The sequence below is a fragment of the Fundulus heteroclitus genome, chromosome 22 (genome assembly GCF_011125445.2).
Source record: "Fundulus heteroclitus isolate FHET01 chromosome 22, MU-UCD_Fhet_4.1, whole genome shotgun sequence".
NCBI classification, from domain to species: domain Eukaryota; kingdom Metazoa; phylum Chordata; class Actinopteri; order Cyprinodontiformes; family Fundulidae; genus Fundulus; species Fundulus heteroclitus.
The window spans coordinates 25,523,576-25,541,851 of NC_046382.1; the positions used below are offsets into that span (position 1 = coordinate 25,523,576).

Consider the following 18,276-nt stretch of genomic DNA (forward strand, 5'->3'; position numbering starts at 1 on the left):
GAGTGACCTCATGTATAATTGTGTAGCAATGCTTGTTTGTCCTGTTTGTCTCTGTGTTGGACTGGTGATCTGTCTAGGATGTACCATGCTTGGAGACAGCCCCAAGCTCCCTGCAAGGACAAACTGGCTAGATGGATGACCACAAGATTCATGAAACATTTAAAAAATTGGTTTTCTTTTAAATGTTCTCTTTTTTTAGTAAATAAGGAGGTTGACGAGCATGTGGTGCTGACGCCGGAGCTTCAGGACTTCAGAGGGCCAGAAAACACTACAAGTAGGCGCAAAGATGGATAATTCTCGCTCAGTTCCACCAGGTGGCAGTAATGCAACTATTCCTTCTTTACCGAACGCTTCGTCACGAGCGAGAAGAAGGGGAAGGTTTGCCGCTTGCTAGCGTGTAAGCTAACAATAATAGCCTCATAGCAATTCTTCTCTCCCGTTCAATTTACAGAAACCTTTTGGTTGAGTCCTCGAGTAGAAGTCGCATTACCTTTCGTTTTGTTTTGTTCTTTTGATGGGCATATTCAGAAAGCTGAAATAGGTAAGATTTGTTTGTTTATTTGGGGGTGTTTTTTTTCTGCTTGGAATGATAAGCTTGTGAGCGTTAGCTCTTTCAAGTTTTGGCCACGACGTTATGGGAAACCTTATACACGATTGTTATCAATCCCCCGTTAGCAACAACGGTTTTTGTTTGACAGAGAAATGAAGAAAATAAAACCTAAGTTCGTGTTTAGGGTCTCACGTTGCAGTGCTGTCGGAACATCTGTACTCACTGCTTTACATCATGTAGTCCTCACGGTTGTCCTGTTTTGGCTTCAGTTGTATTTACGCCTGATTCCAAACTACTAATGGGGGACGTTTTCTTGATTGGCGTGAGTTTGTAACTTTATTTGATTCATAGACGTGAATGTAGCAAGCATACGATTTGCTTCAACCATGTGTCCGCAATAAATACGTGAAAAGACGTCTTCCGGTGGGTCGAATATTATCTCGCAGTTGTAAAGTCGCTACATTTGACTGCTATTCAGGTCTAGTTTTGATCTTAAAATGTTAGTCTGCAGAGCTCAACGTGGACAGGCTCCTTCCTCGATGAAAATCTTTCAGTAGTTCCCGGAACCCCATTCAGACCGATCTCTCCAAGCTGCAACCCCCCCCCCCCCCCCCCCCCCCCCCCCCACACACACACACACACACACACACACACCTTTTAAAAAAGCTGCTTAAACATCTTGATTTCCAATAAGCTGTTGAAAACTGCTTATTATAAACTGCTATTTCTTTTTTCTTGCTTTTTTAGTGATTGAAAAATATTCATCATAAGGCTCATGTGTTGTCTTTTAAACGTTCTCTTCTTCAGTAAATATGGAGGTTGCCGAACATGAGGTGATGACGCTGGAGCTTCAGGACTTCAGAGAGCCAGAAAATACTACAAGTTGGTGCAAATTGTGTTTTTCTGTCCCTCAAGGGCAGTTCGCCCCTTTGCCAAGTCTGACCATCTTTTATACATATGCATTTCCAATTGGTTGCTTTCTACTTCCCTTTCCTAAACAAACCATTTCATACCCATGTAATTTATAGAATTATTAAATTATGAAGAGAAATACCCATGAGAAAGCTCTAACCTTGTATATTTTAATTGTATGTCATTTTCTGTAAGCTTTATGTCTCTCCTTATTACACCCTGCGTCTATTTAGAAACATTTACATCATATTCCCACATCAAACCTTAGATCTAGGTGTATTTTAGGGAATGTTTTACCATATAAATGCCTGGCAGAGTATTTTTTTTTTTTTTGGATAAATAAAGACATTTCTACAAAATGTCCAGCGTTCTCGAGGAACATTTTTAGAACGGACAAATGCTAACGTCATTCTAGAAAACTATTTTCATGTGGGCAAAGGCTGAAAACCTTTGTTTATGCATTTTTCGTAGACGTATAACAGAATTGATCAGTGAAACTTTATGAAGCACTGTATACACCAAATTAACCAATGGCTTCGTTAAACAAAAGAAACAAAAACATAAAATATGTCATCCAAAGTAAAACTGATAGAATAGGAGCAGTTAAAACTATAACTGTTAATAAAACTAGCCGGATGCGCCTGCTCAACTGGAATTAAAAGGCAAGTTTAAACAATGAGTCTTTAAAAGACATTTAAAATCATTCATGTTATTGGCCATCCTTACAGTGAGAGGAAAATCATCCTCATCCCACAGCTTGGGAGTTGCAACAGAGAAAGCTCTGTCTCCTCGGCTCACAGGACGAGTCCTAGGAACATCTAAAGGCAGCAGGTTTCCTGACCTCGGAGTTCTGCTGGGAATGTGTTTGTGTAATAGCTCCAATAAGTAAGGAGGTTCCTGAGCGTCTTAACATTTAAAAAGCAAAAGTAAAATCTTTAAAAAAAAAACACACATCCTAAAACGTACGCGCAGGCAATCCTGGGTCGACTGTTACCGGTCAACAGAAGGTTAGCGGCGTTTTGGACGAGCTGTAGTCGACGCAGCAGATGGGTGTTGATTCTCAGTATAGAGAGAGCTGCACTGGTCCAGTCTAGACATAACAAATGAGTGAATTGCTCTTCCAAGGCCACTGAGGTAAATGAGGTTTAATCTCGTGGCATGATTTTTGACAATATATAGTGTTCCTATGCAGTCTCGAAAAATATGGAATTTGATTTTTGTATTTTTTATTGAAAACCAAATGAGTATATAAACATAGTGTTTGTTTCCAGGCTTACTTCTCTGTCCTGTTGTTTAAACTCTGTGCCCTTCCTTTATTTGGTATTCAGTATCTTATTTACTTTTCTGCATCCATCTCTTTCCTTCCTTTTATGTCAATTTTTCTCATTGCCTTGTGTTCTTCCTTTGTCTTTAGTTTTATCAGTCCTTTCATTTTGTGTATTCTTCCTTACATTCTCCCCTCCTGGTTTCCTGTCTATCTGCGCTGCAGAAGCCTCTAGCATACATTCATAGTGAACTTTATTATTTTGTATTTTAAAACTTTATTAAATGACTGAGAATTCTGCAAAGTTGAATTTAGAAATGTCTGAAATGTTTATGTGAAAAGTGTGTAGGAACCCTGATTATTAAACGCTGTAGAGAAATGGGACCCAGATAACCAGCTCAAAGCTTGACACCCTGTTGCATCTATGACTGAAACCCTTATTTTAAAGTTAGTAAGGAAGTTAGTAAAGTTAGTAAGTTAGGAAGTTGTTTTTGGGTTGCTCTTATGTGTTGACAGATTTGGCCAATAAAGGCCTCTTGACAGGCTGGCTGATATGCCGGTTACATACGCAACAAAAAAGCCTCTTACTATTTTCTAGATGGTTTATCTTGCAGACTGCTGGGTACTCAGGAGTAAAATGAAATGGTGATGGACAAGATGTGAATCATTTGTAAATGCTTGGCTAGGTCTTATTTGCTAATAACAAGATGTTCTGCTCTCATACCTTCATGTTTTTTTTTTTTTTTTTCAATTTTATGTATATTCTAATTTCTATGAGTTCCTGTTAAGTCCAGTTGAATGTTTCCAACTATTTGCAGAATTATGCAACCCTGGTCTGTATTGTATTTTGATAATCCATAGTTAAAATTTTAAAGATTTTGTTTTTTGACAGAAATCATAAATCAGATATTTCTATAACTTACAGACAATATTATAGTTAATATTATGGTTTGAGATTCATACAGCCTTTTATTAAAACACAAAAACACAATTTTATTGCTTATTTTGCAAATTCTCCCTCTATTTTAGTAGTCCTTTAAAAAAAACTTTAACTGGAATATTCTGCACTGTTTGCAGATTCTTTAAAACAGAGTTCTGAAATATTTTCATCATTTGCTAGAACAAATAAACTGTGAATACTTAGTGTTATTGGCTAAAATCCTGTCCCCATTAATCCCCTTACCTCCAGCGCTGAAGGGATTCTTATACCCTTAGTACCTAACTATCCATTTGTTGTAATTTGTCTGTGCAAAATTCAATTCAGTTTATTTATTTAACACCAATTCACAATGAACATTGTTTCAACACTTATCATAAATCAGACATATTCAATTTATTAACAGAAATGTATAGTCAAAAGTAGAGTACATGTCGGTAGTGGCAGGTAATCCCTTGATCTAGAAGAAAGAAATGGCTAAACTTAGACAAGGGCCAAGTTCAACATCTGTAAAAAGAGAACATGAAGTTGTTGGCAGTAACTCAGCCAATGGCGCCCTCTTGGAAGATCTCACAGTTAAACAAATGCAAGCTATGATGTATCCTCTTAAAAGAGAGGGGAAAAAAAACCAAATTGGCAACAGTATTTGAAGATGATGCAAATAATGAGGATTATGTTTATTCATCACCAACTACAGGGCTCTCTGTTAATCCAAAGTGTTAATAAACCTCAAACAGGAATGTTTGAGAACGTAAATGGGAGGTTTGGCTTTCTTAGGAGAATATCTGTATGTGGAAAAGTATTGGGAAACTGTTGTTGTGCCAAATTATTATACAACTAAATCAAAAACACACATAGTCCTAGGGCTGAACGATAATTCAATAACGATATATATATCGATTAATCAATGTGTGGTTCAGTAGAAAAAAAGGGGTCAGTAAAAAGATCAATAGAGGACCAGTTTTCCTTCCTTTTGCTTTCTAGCCTATCATGTAGATTAATACTAGTCATTACATCCTCCCAACCAATCACAAACGCAGACCCAGGGAAGCCCTGCCCCCTTCAGAGAGTTCAGAGAGCACATGTTTTTTTTTTGTTTTTTTTTTAAAGACTTATAGTTTTGGTAAAAAGTTGGTTGAATAAAGGGTTGTGTTCTTTATTTAAAAATATGTCATAAAGCAACAGCATAAAATGGCCATGGCTGCATTTAAATATAAGTTTTCAAATTATTGATAATTATCGATATAAATCAATATGATTGTATCAATATGCTTATTTTTGTATATCATCCAGCCCTATATATTCCCATCTCACTTTCTTAAAAATGTCTTTAGCTGAGATTCATAAACAAACACAAAACTTTACAATAAACATATCCAACATAAAAACAAATCAGTGACCAACTATTATTTTTAATAACGGTGATGAGCCTTCCAAGGGCACCAAAACTAGCTCAAACACCGAGCCCAACATCCTCCTGCGTCCCGCTCTGGGGACAGATTTCAGTTTTGTCGATAATCAGTAGGTGATGGTAAATTACATTACATCATTGTTAAATTGCTACGAATAGTACCCCTGGAAGGCACAAATTGACCAATTGGAGGGAGGAAACATCTCAGGGCAGGCAGCTGTATTTCTCGACTTTTCCGGATACAAGACAACCAAAACTATTACTACACACATACAAAATTGTTAAGGGGTAACATCACAAATACTAAAAAAATGTTGTCTAAATTATTGTTGTTTTTTATAATTAAAATACCAGTGGTTTTGCTCTGCAACAGTGTTTTCATGTTGAGACATTTTCTCAGGACATGAGGCAAAAATGACTGGTGTTTTCTGTGCCTTTTTTTCCCTCTCTTCAGAATACATGCATACCGTGAAATATGAGCCATCCTCCTCTGCAAATGAAATCAAAACGCAACTGCACAGTGATGTTGTTTTGGACGATGAAAATCTACAAAAGAAACCCGTGGTTGTTTTGGTGCGTCTCTCTGACTACAAAGTTAATACCCTTCAACCACCAACACCTCAGCAGTTCTACAGCGAAGTTGAGTCCCCCGGCAGCTCCGACTCTGATATGCTGTGGGAACCAGCAGACGATTCCGGAGATTCTGATTTTGGAGCTTCAAAAAATAAAAGGAAAGCTTCACATAAACACAAAAGTTCAAAACACAAAAGGTTGATGGTAGTGAAAGTGCCTCCACCATCTGTGAACATCAACAACACCAACAGTGGTACCAGCAGTTCCAGCAACATTGCTACCAACAGTTCTGGCAACATTGCTACCAACAGTTCCGGCAACATTGCTACCAACAGTTCCAGCAACGGCAACAGCAGTAAAACAGGCAAGTACAGCCATCTGTTCTGACACGAGCACATAACCATCCACAAATCTACACCAGTAACAACCTTGGGATTGCTAAAATGCTCAAACAGTTCACTCTTTCATTTCCACATTGCGTTCATGTTCTTTTTCCACAGCTGTTGAAGCAACCCCCATCATTGTGTCGTCGGCTTTTGCCACCAACTCGAGTGAAACGAGAAAAGTGCGGCCGGACTTACCCGAGGTAGAGATTACTGTGGACATGGTCGTCCTGGCCAGAAGGAGAGCCATGAGGTGGCAACGAGGCAAGATAGTGGAGATAATTAGCCGGGGTAAGTAAGAACATGTAGATGTTTTGGTTTTTTACAAGCTGATGAGTCAAATGTTAAGACGGGTCACATTAGGATGTTTAGACAGTAACCTTTTCCGTTCTTTGCCATCTTTATGCATTGCATCTATCAGGGTACAACTGATTATCAAGATATACATTTAGATCAGAAAAGACCCTTGTAGGGGTGGAGGGAGGAGGGTAATAAATTCTGCACATACAAATGGTTTTAAAAATACTCACCTGTACACTGTGACTTCTCCTGCATTGTCTACATTTAAATTGTTTACTTTTAAATCACTGCTGCACCTTATACTGTAATTTAATTTTACTGCAATTTACAAGTTACCTGACTCCGCCAGATAGATTTGCTCCGCATATCCATCTGGAAACCTTCCGTTGAAGTAACTTTGGAAAGGGGCGAAAATACTGGTTAGCTGATTGGCCTATGTTGGTGATAGACAGGCCAAATGAACCAATCAGATTTGTTGTCGCTCTGTTACGAGCGACGACGAAAACACAACCACAAGCCAAGCTACTCTTGCTGCTGCAGGTAAAGGCTCGTTAGCTCGTTAAAGAAATACTCTGTAATTCCGATAAAACTTGCTTGATAGCCACGCTAACGCTAGTTTCATCGGCTGAAGCCGCCATGTTCTTTAGACTGAACTGTTGCGCTCCTCGTTGCGTCACACCTCAACCCGCCTCAAAGCCAACGCTGATTGGACGTTCGTTTGGTGAACGGCTCCAAATTTTCTTTAACGGAGAGTAGCCAGACTGATCTGCGAGTGAAACCTTGAAAGCTCGCGAGATCAGGATGGTCTCACGAGGCTAATTTACAAGCTGTATGCAACAAAATCTCATTCTGTACACACTCTGTGCATACAAAATGACACATAAAGTTGTCTAAGTCTAAGTAAACCTTTTGGACTGGCTGCTCTTTCTCACCATTATGTGTGTCATCCAGTAAGAGATGGTGACTAGAGTTGCAAAGACAAGTACTTCAAACTTGACTCAGACTTGTACCATAGACTTGAGACTTGGACTCCTGATCTGAGAAATGTTCCTGGATATTGGGTTGTTAATTTGCTAACTTCTTCACAATAATAACCACATAAATCTCTCCAAATAAATACTGCATTAATTGCATTTTAACTAAATACACTTAAATTTGCTATATCTTTAGTTTATTGTTTAGCAGGTAAAAAAAAAAAAAAAAAAAGTTTTCAAAATGATGTGCTTCGTAAGTACTTTGACATCCTTTTATTTTAAATTATACCATTCCACATGAATGAACAAATCCTTTCTCCTGCTGCATTATCCAGGGGTTGCCACAGCAAGCACTACAACTTGCACACAGACTAACCAGATTTTATACACCGGATGCTCCTCCAAACCTGGGTCTCCCTTATCAAAGATGCAGACTTAGCCCGCCTCACTGCAGAGTGAATTTGAGCCACATGACTTGTGCTTTTTGTGCTGATCTCAGTTTTCCCTGAAGAGTTTCTGAGCTGCAATTAAATCACCTAAACAATATTCAATCCTCTTGTTTTCTGCTTTGCAGATGATGGACGGGTAAAGTACAAAGTAATCTTTGATGAAAAGGGGAAGAGTTTGGTATCAGGACACCACATCGCTAGTGACACCAATCCAAAGCTGGACCAGCTGTACGTCGGAGCCCGTGTTTTAATTCAGTCCCCAGAAGATCAGCAATGCTTCCTGCCTGGACTTCTGGCCGAGCTCCCCAGCAGAAAGAACCGCTTAAGGTCTTGGATTAATTAACTGTTAATGCATTTATAAATTTCCATTTTTAAAAACAATTTTGCACAAATGACTAAAAGTTCTTTTGAATACCTTCTTGCGCTTTCAGGTTTTTGGTGTTCTTGGATGATCATACACCACTCTATGTCAGCTTACCTTCGCTCTACCTCGTATGCAGACAAAGTATGTTTGACTGTTTTCCCCTTTCATTGTTGATTACATTTAGCCTCTTTTCCAAGTCACTGTTTTATATATATATATATATATATATATATATATATATATATATATATATATATATATATATATATATATATATATATATATATAATCATTGCATTTTACATGATTGACTTTGCCATTGATACTTGTTTGGTTTTTAATGTTAGGTTTCTTTGTTTATGTTTTAATAGTAGTAGAGGCAATAGTAGTAGATTGTTACATCAACATGGGATCTAGCTAGTTTAGTCCAGTTCTTTTAAATTGGTTTTTACCTAAGATTTGTCATGTAAAGGATGTTTTTAGCTGTTTTAACCTTAAGTTGGCACTGTGAAACAATAAGTGCTACAAATTTTCATTGTCAGAACTAGGGCCAGGCGATCATTCAATAATGATATATATTGATCGATAGACGTGTGGTGTTATATTGGAAAAAAAGGGTCAATGAAACGTTAAATAAAAGAACAGTTTTACTTGTGCATTTTAACCTATCATGTAGATCATGTATATTAATACTACAGTCATTACATCCTTCCAACCAATCACAAACGCAGACCCAAGAACACTCTGTCCCCAAGCTCTGCCCCCTTCAAAGAGTTCAGAAAGCGTATTCTTTTATCTTTTTAAAAACCTTGCTGTTTTGGTAAAAAAGTTAGTTGAATGAAGGGCTAAGTTTGAATTCAGTGTTCTTTGTCTAAAAATAGGCTACTAAGCAACAACATAAAATCGCCATGGCAGCACTTCAAATATATGTTTAGAATTTTTTGTAAGTAATCGAATTTTTCATAGTAATCGATGAAGATCAGTATGATTTCTGTTTTATTGATATGCTTTTTGTCTGTATCGTTCAGCCCTAGTCAGAAACGTTGATATAGATTATTGGATAGAACACCCCCTATTTGCCAATAGAAATGTCTATTGGGACATTTCCCGAGGTCTCATGGTGCTCCCACTGTTCCTGGCCGACTTAGGTATTGCCGAGGGGCGAAACCAAAAGCTTGCTTCGGGTCTTGCTTTTCAAACAGTCTACACACCCCATGTGGATCGGTCGGGTATATCTGCCTCCCTGAAGCTCCCAGACTAAGGACAGACACCTACTCACTCCCAGCCTGTCACAGCAGTGCAGACATGGAGAGAAAGATGGAAAGAAGGAACAAAGAGAGGATTGAAAAAAAAGTTCTGTTTAGCTGTAAATATATATTTGTTCGTAATGAAGAAAGTAAGACATAAACACTAGTGTTGTTAAGGCAAAATGCTAGCATAGCCTATCCACCACAGCTAGCTTAAAACATATTTGTTTAAAGCTAAAATGCCCAGAAATTCAGATTCTGTGGATCTTTCATAAACTCCACTAATAAATTACTATGAACAAATATTGACATCCTTGTATTACATTTTCTTATTTAATCTTTATTTAACTTGGTAAAATGTTTTATTTTAGTATTTTAAACACTACTACTTTCCCCCTCATACCTGTGTACATCGCTTTATTTTTCATCAAAGTTCTCGGAAATTAGATTTCATGTCAGTTAGAGTTCAATAACATTCAAGTCATACTGTCAAAGTCTGTGTGTCATGCCATGGTCACAAGATCATGTATATCACAAGTATATCAATAATCAGAACTGTGAGCTGCTGTGTAAACATAGATATTTGTTCTTTTATACTTTGCGATCATCACTTGCCGACCAAATAACAACACACTTTTTTTAATTTTATTTTTATATCAGTGGACAATACTGTAGGCGACCTTCCAGATGGCCCACACAAGTGCTTTATGGAACAATACCTGAAGACCTGGCCGTATCCACACCTAACCCACTACAAGGAAGGACAAAGCCTCAACATAGAACTGAACGGAGTCCATCAGAAATGTCAAGTTGAAGTGGTTGATTGCAGCTTGATGAAGGTTGTTTTTGAGGTTAGTATTTTTCCCTGTTTTTGTTTGTATTCAGTTACATAAAATCAGAACATAATCTGTTAATCTGTTTTTTAATCAATTATATAATCAGTTTTGAAAAGTTGTATGTATGTCACGATAACACATTTTGCTGGATGATAATTTTTTTTTTGAAAAACATATTGCGATAAATCATATTATTGTCATTTGGAGACCTTTTTCAACTAATATGATAATGGCATAATACCGCGAGCATATCCTCTCGGTCCACTGGCTCAGACAAATTAAGCGGTGGCGTCATTTTGTTTAAATCCCAAAAAAACCCCACCCTTAAGCAATTGTGTTTGGCTTTGACACCAATTTAATTTCTTTTCAAGCTCTCATTTTAACTTTGAGCTTGTGCCTACCTGACACAAACTGGGTTTTGTTCAAAATATCACCCCTTGACGCTGGTGATCCTCCCCAAATTCGTTGATGAGCGAGAACAAGGGCAAGCAGAGTCGGTGAATGAAAATCAACCAAACATTTAATATATGGAACCAAGGATATCTTTGGAGATCAACACTGACACTCACAGTGTTGATCTAATCTCTTTACCATTAAACCTCTGCTTTTATGCCTAAACACCATATGTCAGTGGCAGACACTCCCCTTCTCCTGGGCTGTTATCTTGTGCCTGACAAGACGTTGTTTATGAGCGCCATATAAACTGATCTCCTGCAGCTGCACTGGGGACAAAGGGACAAAGGGATACTGTTTCCAGGAGAACTTACTCCCCTTTTCTCTCCTCACCACACCATTCTCAAACACAGCACAAGATATGATTCCTCAGTTTCCCCCACCCTATTAAAAGCCTGGCTCGCCACCAGGTTGAGCGTTGTTTGTTTATTTTAAATGCCTCGATGTTTGAGAGAAACACAAAACGGTCAGTCAAGTTCCCGTCTGGAAGAAAACCTCGCGGTCAACTATCCTAACGCGCTAGCTGTTATCACCGTATTAGCTACCTCACACACCTCACGCGAGTTGCCAGACCGCTACCGTCAGGATTCGCCCATTTTCTGTGGGAAACCCTGTTAAGATTTAACCCCTCCCACACTGAGGAAACAAGAAGAGAGAGATGAGCAGACATCGATGCGGTGTACTGAAAACCTTTTGCTATCCCCGCTGTCTCAGAGAGAGGAGACAGAAACACAAGGGGAATGAAGCAAGCATGCCAACGCAAAGTATCGCGCTTATTTTAATTATGTGATTTAGATTTATCGTGTGATTTAATTGATTTATTGATTATGGCGACAGGCCTAGTTGTAAGTTATCCAGATGTGGGGGGGAAAAAGCAACATACAGCAACAATTTGAGACCAGATATTTGAGATGGTTGGAATTTAAATTTGCTGAAATTCTTTTTGAAATAAAATTCTCACTGCAAAATTTAGAGGCTTCACAAACAAATATCTGTTTTTAAATGCACCCCCTATTCTGATCCTTACTCTGATCACAGCCTATAACTATGTTTTTAAACATCATACAATAATAGCCCCACTTTTTACACTACCCTTTTTTAACCGTGCCGAGAACAGTCCGAGCTCGGTAACTGAGATAACTATCGAGTGTAAATGGGACGCAAACTGAACTGAACCGTGCCAGACACAACTGGACCGCGCTAAATCTAGAGCTGTTCGATGAGTGGGCTCGGCTTGGTTCTCTGATAACAAAAGAGCGCATGACCTCCTCCTTACAGTCAGCTGACTAATTTCGTGGTTTCAGACATTCATAAAAATACTAGCTTCCTTACCGTGCCACACGGTTTCCAGTGATGATTCTGCTTAGCAGTGTGATGAACCTCAGCGTCTGTCGTTGTTTCCTGCGTCTGTAAGCCCTTATTAGACGTTTGTTTGTTTGTCTTGGCCACTTCCCAAAAGCCGACTCCGTCAAGTAAATTCACCAAAGGTTGCCTTCTTCGCTTGACTCCGCAAACAAACAAATATCACAATTATAACCAAGCATAACTTCCTTAATGTTACAGGCGCCGCCATTTTTATTTGCTTAATTCCCTCCTTCAATCTTAGAGAGCAGTAGTACCGTAGACCGTCACTTGGAGGCGAGGAACCGTGCTAGTGTGATGTGTAAATGGTCGTAAGAACCAAGCTCGGCACGGTTAACTGATCCAAGCTCGGTCCTATCTCAGCATGGATCAGTTAAAAAGGGCAGTGTAAACGGGGCTATTGATTTCCATTGAGGAGCAAGTAACAAACCCAACCATACTTGGTCTTTTTCAATTCAATTCAATTCAATTTATTTATATAGCGCCAAATCATGAAACATGTCATCTCAAGGCACTTTACAAAATCAAGTTCAATCATATTATACAGATTGGGTCAGATTATACAGATTGGTCAAAAATGTCCTATATAAGGAAACCAGTTGATTGCATCAAAGTCCCGACAAGCAGCATTCACTCCTGGGGAACCGTAGAGCCACAGGAAGAGTCGTCTGCATTGTACATGGCTTTGCTGCGATCCCTCATACTGAGCAAGCATGAAGCGACAGTGGGAAGAAAAACTCCCCATTAACGGGAAGGAAAAACCTGCGGCAGAACCGGGCTCAGTATGAACGGTCATCTGCCTCGACCGACTGGGGTTACAGAAGACAGAGCAGAGACACAACAAGAGAGACAAAAAAGCACAGAAGCACACATTGATCTAGTAATCTGTTCTACATATGCAACCCCCCCATATTTTGGGGGGGTTGCAAACGTTGCAAGTTAAAGTTTGTCAATTTTCAGTGGAATGAATAGTTTCGTTGAACATTTTTCTCCCTAAGAGTATTGCGTTGTTGACAGAAACCTCCTTTAAATTCATTGGGTTTTTAGAGTTTTAGGGTCAGGGTGAAGGTAAAAGGCTTTTTGTTGTTATGTACCTTATATATCAGGATTGTTACACTTCTGTTAGAGCAAATTAAGTCCGTATCACCAGCAGGTGGCAGCATATGCTTTTTTATGTCTTTGTAGTCATTTTCAATGCATTTGAATTATTCTAGTAACTCAATTCAATAAGTGAAAAACATCTAGATTTTCAAACCTTTATTTCTGTTATGATTCCTGCATACAGCAAATAAACGCTAACCATTTAAGATAAGAATATTACATCTGACCAATAAATAGAAATGTTATAATAGTGAAATGTTAATGAAAAGTATGTTTAATACCTGCTGAAATATAACTTTTAAAAACTATCTATCTGACAAACAAGCCTTTTCTAATCGATTCAAAATGACTATATAATTCTAAGATGTGATATTTATGTATTTCATAATTTTGTCACACAGGAGAACGGAGAAAAGGACTGGGTCCACCGAGGCTCCATACGTCTGGAACACATGTCCAAGTTTTTGGAGATGAAACTAAATCGAGAATCTGAGGCCGGCAATTCTAACCCTAAATGACCTATAAATGGACATTAGAGAAAGAAAATATTAAATAAATCAACGTTAAACATTTGCTATCACATGAAATACAAGAAAGCTTTCAAGCATGGAAATACCGACGGGAAGTGAAAAAGGTGTAAATATGTCCAAATATTGCAGTTGATTTTTTTTTCTTTCTTTTTAAATCTATTTCCAACTCTGTGGATAGAAACCATGCTAAAAGTAACTTGTTAAAAAAAAGAAAAAATGTGAAAGTACCAGTTTTCTCCGAGAATGATCACACCCTTAGCCCAATAGATTGAAAATATATACCTGTGATTATAACATCCATTATTCAGGATAATTTGAAAGGTTTTGATTTGAACACAGCTTATCAGGTTTAATGACTCTTATATTTTCTACCCCTAAATTGTTCTTAAAGAATCCCCCCCCCCCCCCCTCCCCTGTGCAATTCATGTATCTTACAACTGTATTTTGTCCTTACAAGTAATTGAGGCAAAATTCACAATTCAGTTCTTTAGCAGTAGTTAAGGCATTTTAGTGAATGGTCTTTTCCTTTATTGTTTTTCAATTCTACTTTTTTTTTTTTTTTTGGTTCTGTAAATATTTTTACTATTTAGTTAAAGATGTGTTTTTTAAAACATTATTTTCCCTCTTTTCAGTAGACAACTTAGCTCCCCATGCCTATTATCCCATGTCTATTGTTTTGTTTCATTATAAAAAGCAAAAAATAAAGTTTGTACATGTGATTATTTTTTTTTTGTCCTTTTTATTAAATAGCTCACCTTATTTATTTAGTGGTGTCTTAGTCCAATCCAACACTAACCAATAATTCCAGAGCAGACAGCATGCCTCCACACACTGAAATGACAGACAACTTTTTTAGATTCTCTGAATGAGGAGTGTTTGTGCTCATGTGTTTAGCTTGAGCACAGCTGAGGTAATACGACAGCATTAAGAAGTTAAAATTATTTAGACTTTGACATTGAACCAGGAATTTAATTTGAGAGTTATGTAGGTGAATAATTTGAGTTTAAATTGTTATTTAATAGTTGAATAGAAACCTTTCCTGTTGAGGACCTGACAGGACGTACTGTTGTGGTCAGTTTACATACACTTACATTAGACATGAACACCAAATTTATTCTTGGCTTTTTTTAAATGTATTTGAACATGTTTTCGCCTGGCAAAAAAAGTTATCCAATAAAGATTGTCGGTTATATTTAACTGCAAGAATGGATGGATTGAACTCTGAACAACTTCTGGGTTGTTTCATGCAATAAAAGCAAAAGATAAGCATGTTATGTGAGTGTTAGATTTGGAAGTGATGTTGGACTTGTTAAATAATGTTAAGTTTTTGCTTTGTGTGCTGATTTTCCACATAATGAAAAACGTTGAGGTCATTGGACAAAAACTCCTTAAATTTAACTTTGCAAGTTTGCAAAAGGCTTCGGCAAATATGAGTTTTAGGAAGAGCCTTGAGAGAAGAGTCCTGCCTGACATGCAATGACAGATCATTCCACAACTTTAGGTATATATGAGTGTAGCAGCTGAAAGAGGTAGGATAGGCCAGGCTTTTAAGAAATTAAAAAACAAATAGAACTTTAAAACACATCCTGAAATGTACAGGAAACCATAGAAGTCAGAATGGGAGGGGGAGGGGGTAAATGTGCTTAGATCTTATTCCAGTTAAATCATGCTGCTAAATTTTCCCCACAACCAGCAGAAGACTAACAGATGTATTACTAACCTTAAAATGGCGCGAGTTACATTAATCCAACATAGATGTTACAAATGTATGAATCAATGTTTCAAAAAGCTGCCTAGACTGGCTTTACTTCGGCTAGCCTGCCTCAAATGACAACTGCCCTAATCTGGCTTTCAGGTTTAAGAAATCCATCCATCTTAACGCTCAGATTTGGGATGATCGGCCTCATATACAGTGCCAGAGAACCAAGATTGTTGGAGGTCTTAGATTTTTCTCCAAAGACCTTAATTTCAGTTTTTTTTTTTTTTCATACTTGACAGGTCTGTGCTAAACTCACTTTATTGTGGACATTGACACTTGAGCAGCTCCCAGTTCATTGCAGCCCTAGGCCTTTGTTGTTCCTGAACCTCCAGAGGAGGTGGAGAATGTCTTTGGCCCTTTGTATGACTCTCTTTAAAAATGTTTATCTTAGTTCAGGTAATTTGGTATCATTTCTTTCATCCCATTTTTGTCTCATACCAGAAGCATGACGAACCATGGGATAAATGCAAATGTAAGGACACATTTTATCAGAGTTATAAAAAAAAGATCACACTAAAAAATAACTCTTAAATCTGCATAAGGAGTGAAATCTTTGATTTGTTTCTGGTTTGTTTGCTGACATCAGAATCTTCACTGAATGTCAGCTTCTCTTCATTGCCAACCCCCAGCTATTCGGGTATTCATAAAACTCAACAGTCTTCACCGGTTCCCCTTTAATTACAACCAGAAATGGTGCACTGGACTTCTTTCTAAAATCACAAAGCTTTGGTTTTGGTGCCATTTGGTTTTAAGATGAAACTGTCACACCACACAATAATATCCTCAATCACCTGCCTAGGTGAATTATCCTCTCCCCACAACAGACGGACAATAACTATGTCATCCACAACCTTCAAAATGTGTCATTCTTTAGAATAAACTAGAAAGCACCTCAGAAGCTACAGCATGTGCAGATGGACATTAGCATCTGAGAGACAGTTCTTGATCAGATCATGAACCCGTGCAACCAGTAGCATGTTTATAAAAACTTATTCAGTCTGTTGTGAGCAACAGAAATGATAGAGTCTAGCAGCAGCTGCTCCTTTGAGCATCTAAGATGCAGCAGTATAATGATTCAGTAGTTGGTGCACAGGATAGAAAACAGGAGAGAGAACAAAGCCCTGAGGAAAACCAGTGGAGATAAGATGTCTTATCTCAGGCATGCTGGGATCTGTCAATAAAATGATCTTTAATGGCACAAACAGCAAGGCAAGTTTATTTGTTTAGCACATTTCAGTACAAGGACAACACATAGTGCTTTACATGATTAAAACAAAATAAAAACAGAATAAAAGCAAGTAAAAAACTTATCTGGGAAATCTAGGAAAATTGAAACTAAAAGAAAATAATTATTTTAAAAACAGTTGTATTACAAAAAAAAAAAAATTCAGTTATCAGTTCAACTAGAACAATCAAAGGCAATCCTAAACAAAGGTGTTTTTAATCTTTAATTAAAATAATTCAAGGTTTCACTTTGTTCCAGATAAGTGGATCATAGGAACTAAATGCTACTTCTCCATGTTGGGTTCTGGTTCTGGTTCTGCAGAGTAGATTTGAGCCAGAAGACCTGAGAGGTCTCAGAGGTTGATACACTGACAACAAATCTATAATGTATTTAGGTGCTAAGCCATTCAGTGATTTTTAGACTAACCAAAGTATTTTAAAGTCTATTCTCTGAGATACAGGGAGCCAGTGTAAGGACTTTAGAACTGGGTTTATATGCTCTACTTTCTTATTTTTAGTGAGGACACGGGCAGCAGCGTTCTAGATCAGCTGCAGCTCTCTAATTAACTTTATGGGCAGAACTGTGAAGTTGCGGCTACAGAAATAAATTCAAGGAAAAATAAAAACATGGATCAGTTTATCAAGATCCTGATGGGACATTAGTCCTTTAATCCTGGAAATTGTCTGATACACGGTTGATTCAGTAACTCCCTTTATGAGCCTCTGAAGTTTCAGGTCTGAGTCCATCACAACACCGAGATTTCGGCTCTAAGCTCTGGTGTCTAGCTGTAGTAACTAAAGTTGTGTGCAAACTCTTTATTGATCCTCTGTTGGACAAAAAATTATGACTTCAGTTTTGTTTTATTCAGCTAAAGAAAATTATGGCACATCCATGTATTGTTTTGTTCTATGCATCTAGCCAATGTTCTAATAGGTTTATGGTCACCTGGTGAGGTATAGCTGTGTGTTGCGTTCATAGTTTCCGCATAGGAAACTGATCTTGTTGTTTGTTATAATCTGAGCTGAGGGGAGTGTTTAGATGCTGAATTAGGAGGGGACCCAGGATGAAACCTTGTGGGACCCTACATCTATTTTTTGGTATCTCTGATTTAAAGTTACCTACTGACATAAAAGTCGTTGTTCTTCAACTAAGATTTAAACCAGTCAAGTGCTGTGCCAGAAAGACCAGCCCAGTTTTCCCAACGCTCTAATAAAATTGAGTAATCAACAGTATCAAATGCTGCACTAAGGTCCAAAAGTACCAGCACTGTGGTTCTTCCACAGTCTATATTAACACGGATGTCACTGAACACCTTGATCAGGGCCGTCTTAGGTGAGCACGGAAACCTGACTGGGAAACGTCAAAGTGGCTTTTCACTGTTAAAAAGGTTTCAATAATCCTACTGATGAAGGGAGGTTTGAGATTGGCTGTAGTTCTGGAGAAGCAACTTATCATATTTCAACAATAAACGCTGTTTTTAAGGCCTGGGGGAAAACACCTGATGAAATGGATGTGTTTATTATTTGAATCACATCAGACGCTATTAAATGTGCAAGTAAAAGCTGAAAACCTCCACGCCTGTGGTTCGTACTGTTACATCAGCTTCTGTGAGGACGTCTGCATGCCGACTAAGACCATCCGCAGTT

At 38.0% G+C, this 18,276-nt stretch overlaps 1 protein-coding gene across 1 annotated transcript; it reads left to right on the forward strand.

Annotated features, from left to right (window-relative positions):
- Positions 1 to 355: 355 nt before the first annotated feature.
- Positions 356 to 14,368, forward strand: LOC105916932 (histone-lysine N-methyltransferase SETDB1-B). Its single transcript, XM_036125864.1, has 8 exons — positions 356 to 397; positions 1,358 to 1,432; positions 5,529 to 6,011; positions 6,148 to 6,321; positions 7,879 to 8,080; positions 8,185 to 8,258; positions 10,025 to 10,215; positions 13,518 to 14,368. Exons 2-8 carry the CDS (start codon positions 1,363 to 1,365, stop codon positions 13,632 to 13,634), a joined length of 1,311 nt encoding a protein of 436 aa, XP_035981757.1. The 5' UTR covers positions 356 to 397; positions 1,358 to 1,362; the 3' UTR covers positions 13,635 to 14,368.
- Positions 14,369 to 18,276: the final 3,908 nt, after the last annotated feature.

What these genes read in the sequence shown, in the direction of transcription:
- LOC105916932 (XM_036125864.1), top strand. Translation starts at nt 1,363, where the DNA reads ATGGAGGTTGCCGAACATGAGGTGATGACGCTGGAGCTTCAGGACTTC. An exon ending in AGAGCCAGAAAATACTACAA is followed by an intron (nt 1,433 to 5,528) that starts GTTGGTGCAAAT and finishes CCCTCTCTTCAG; the next exon opens with AATACATGCATACCGTGAAA. An exon ending in CTACCTCGTATGCAGACAAA is followed by an intron (nt 8,259 to 10,024) that starts GTATGTTTGACT and finishes TTTTTATATCAG; the next exon opens with TGGACAATACTGTAGGCGAC.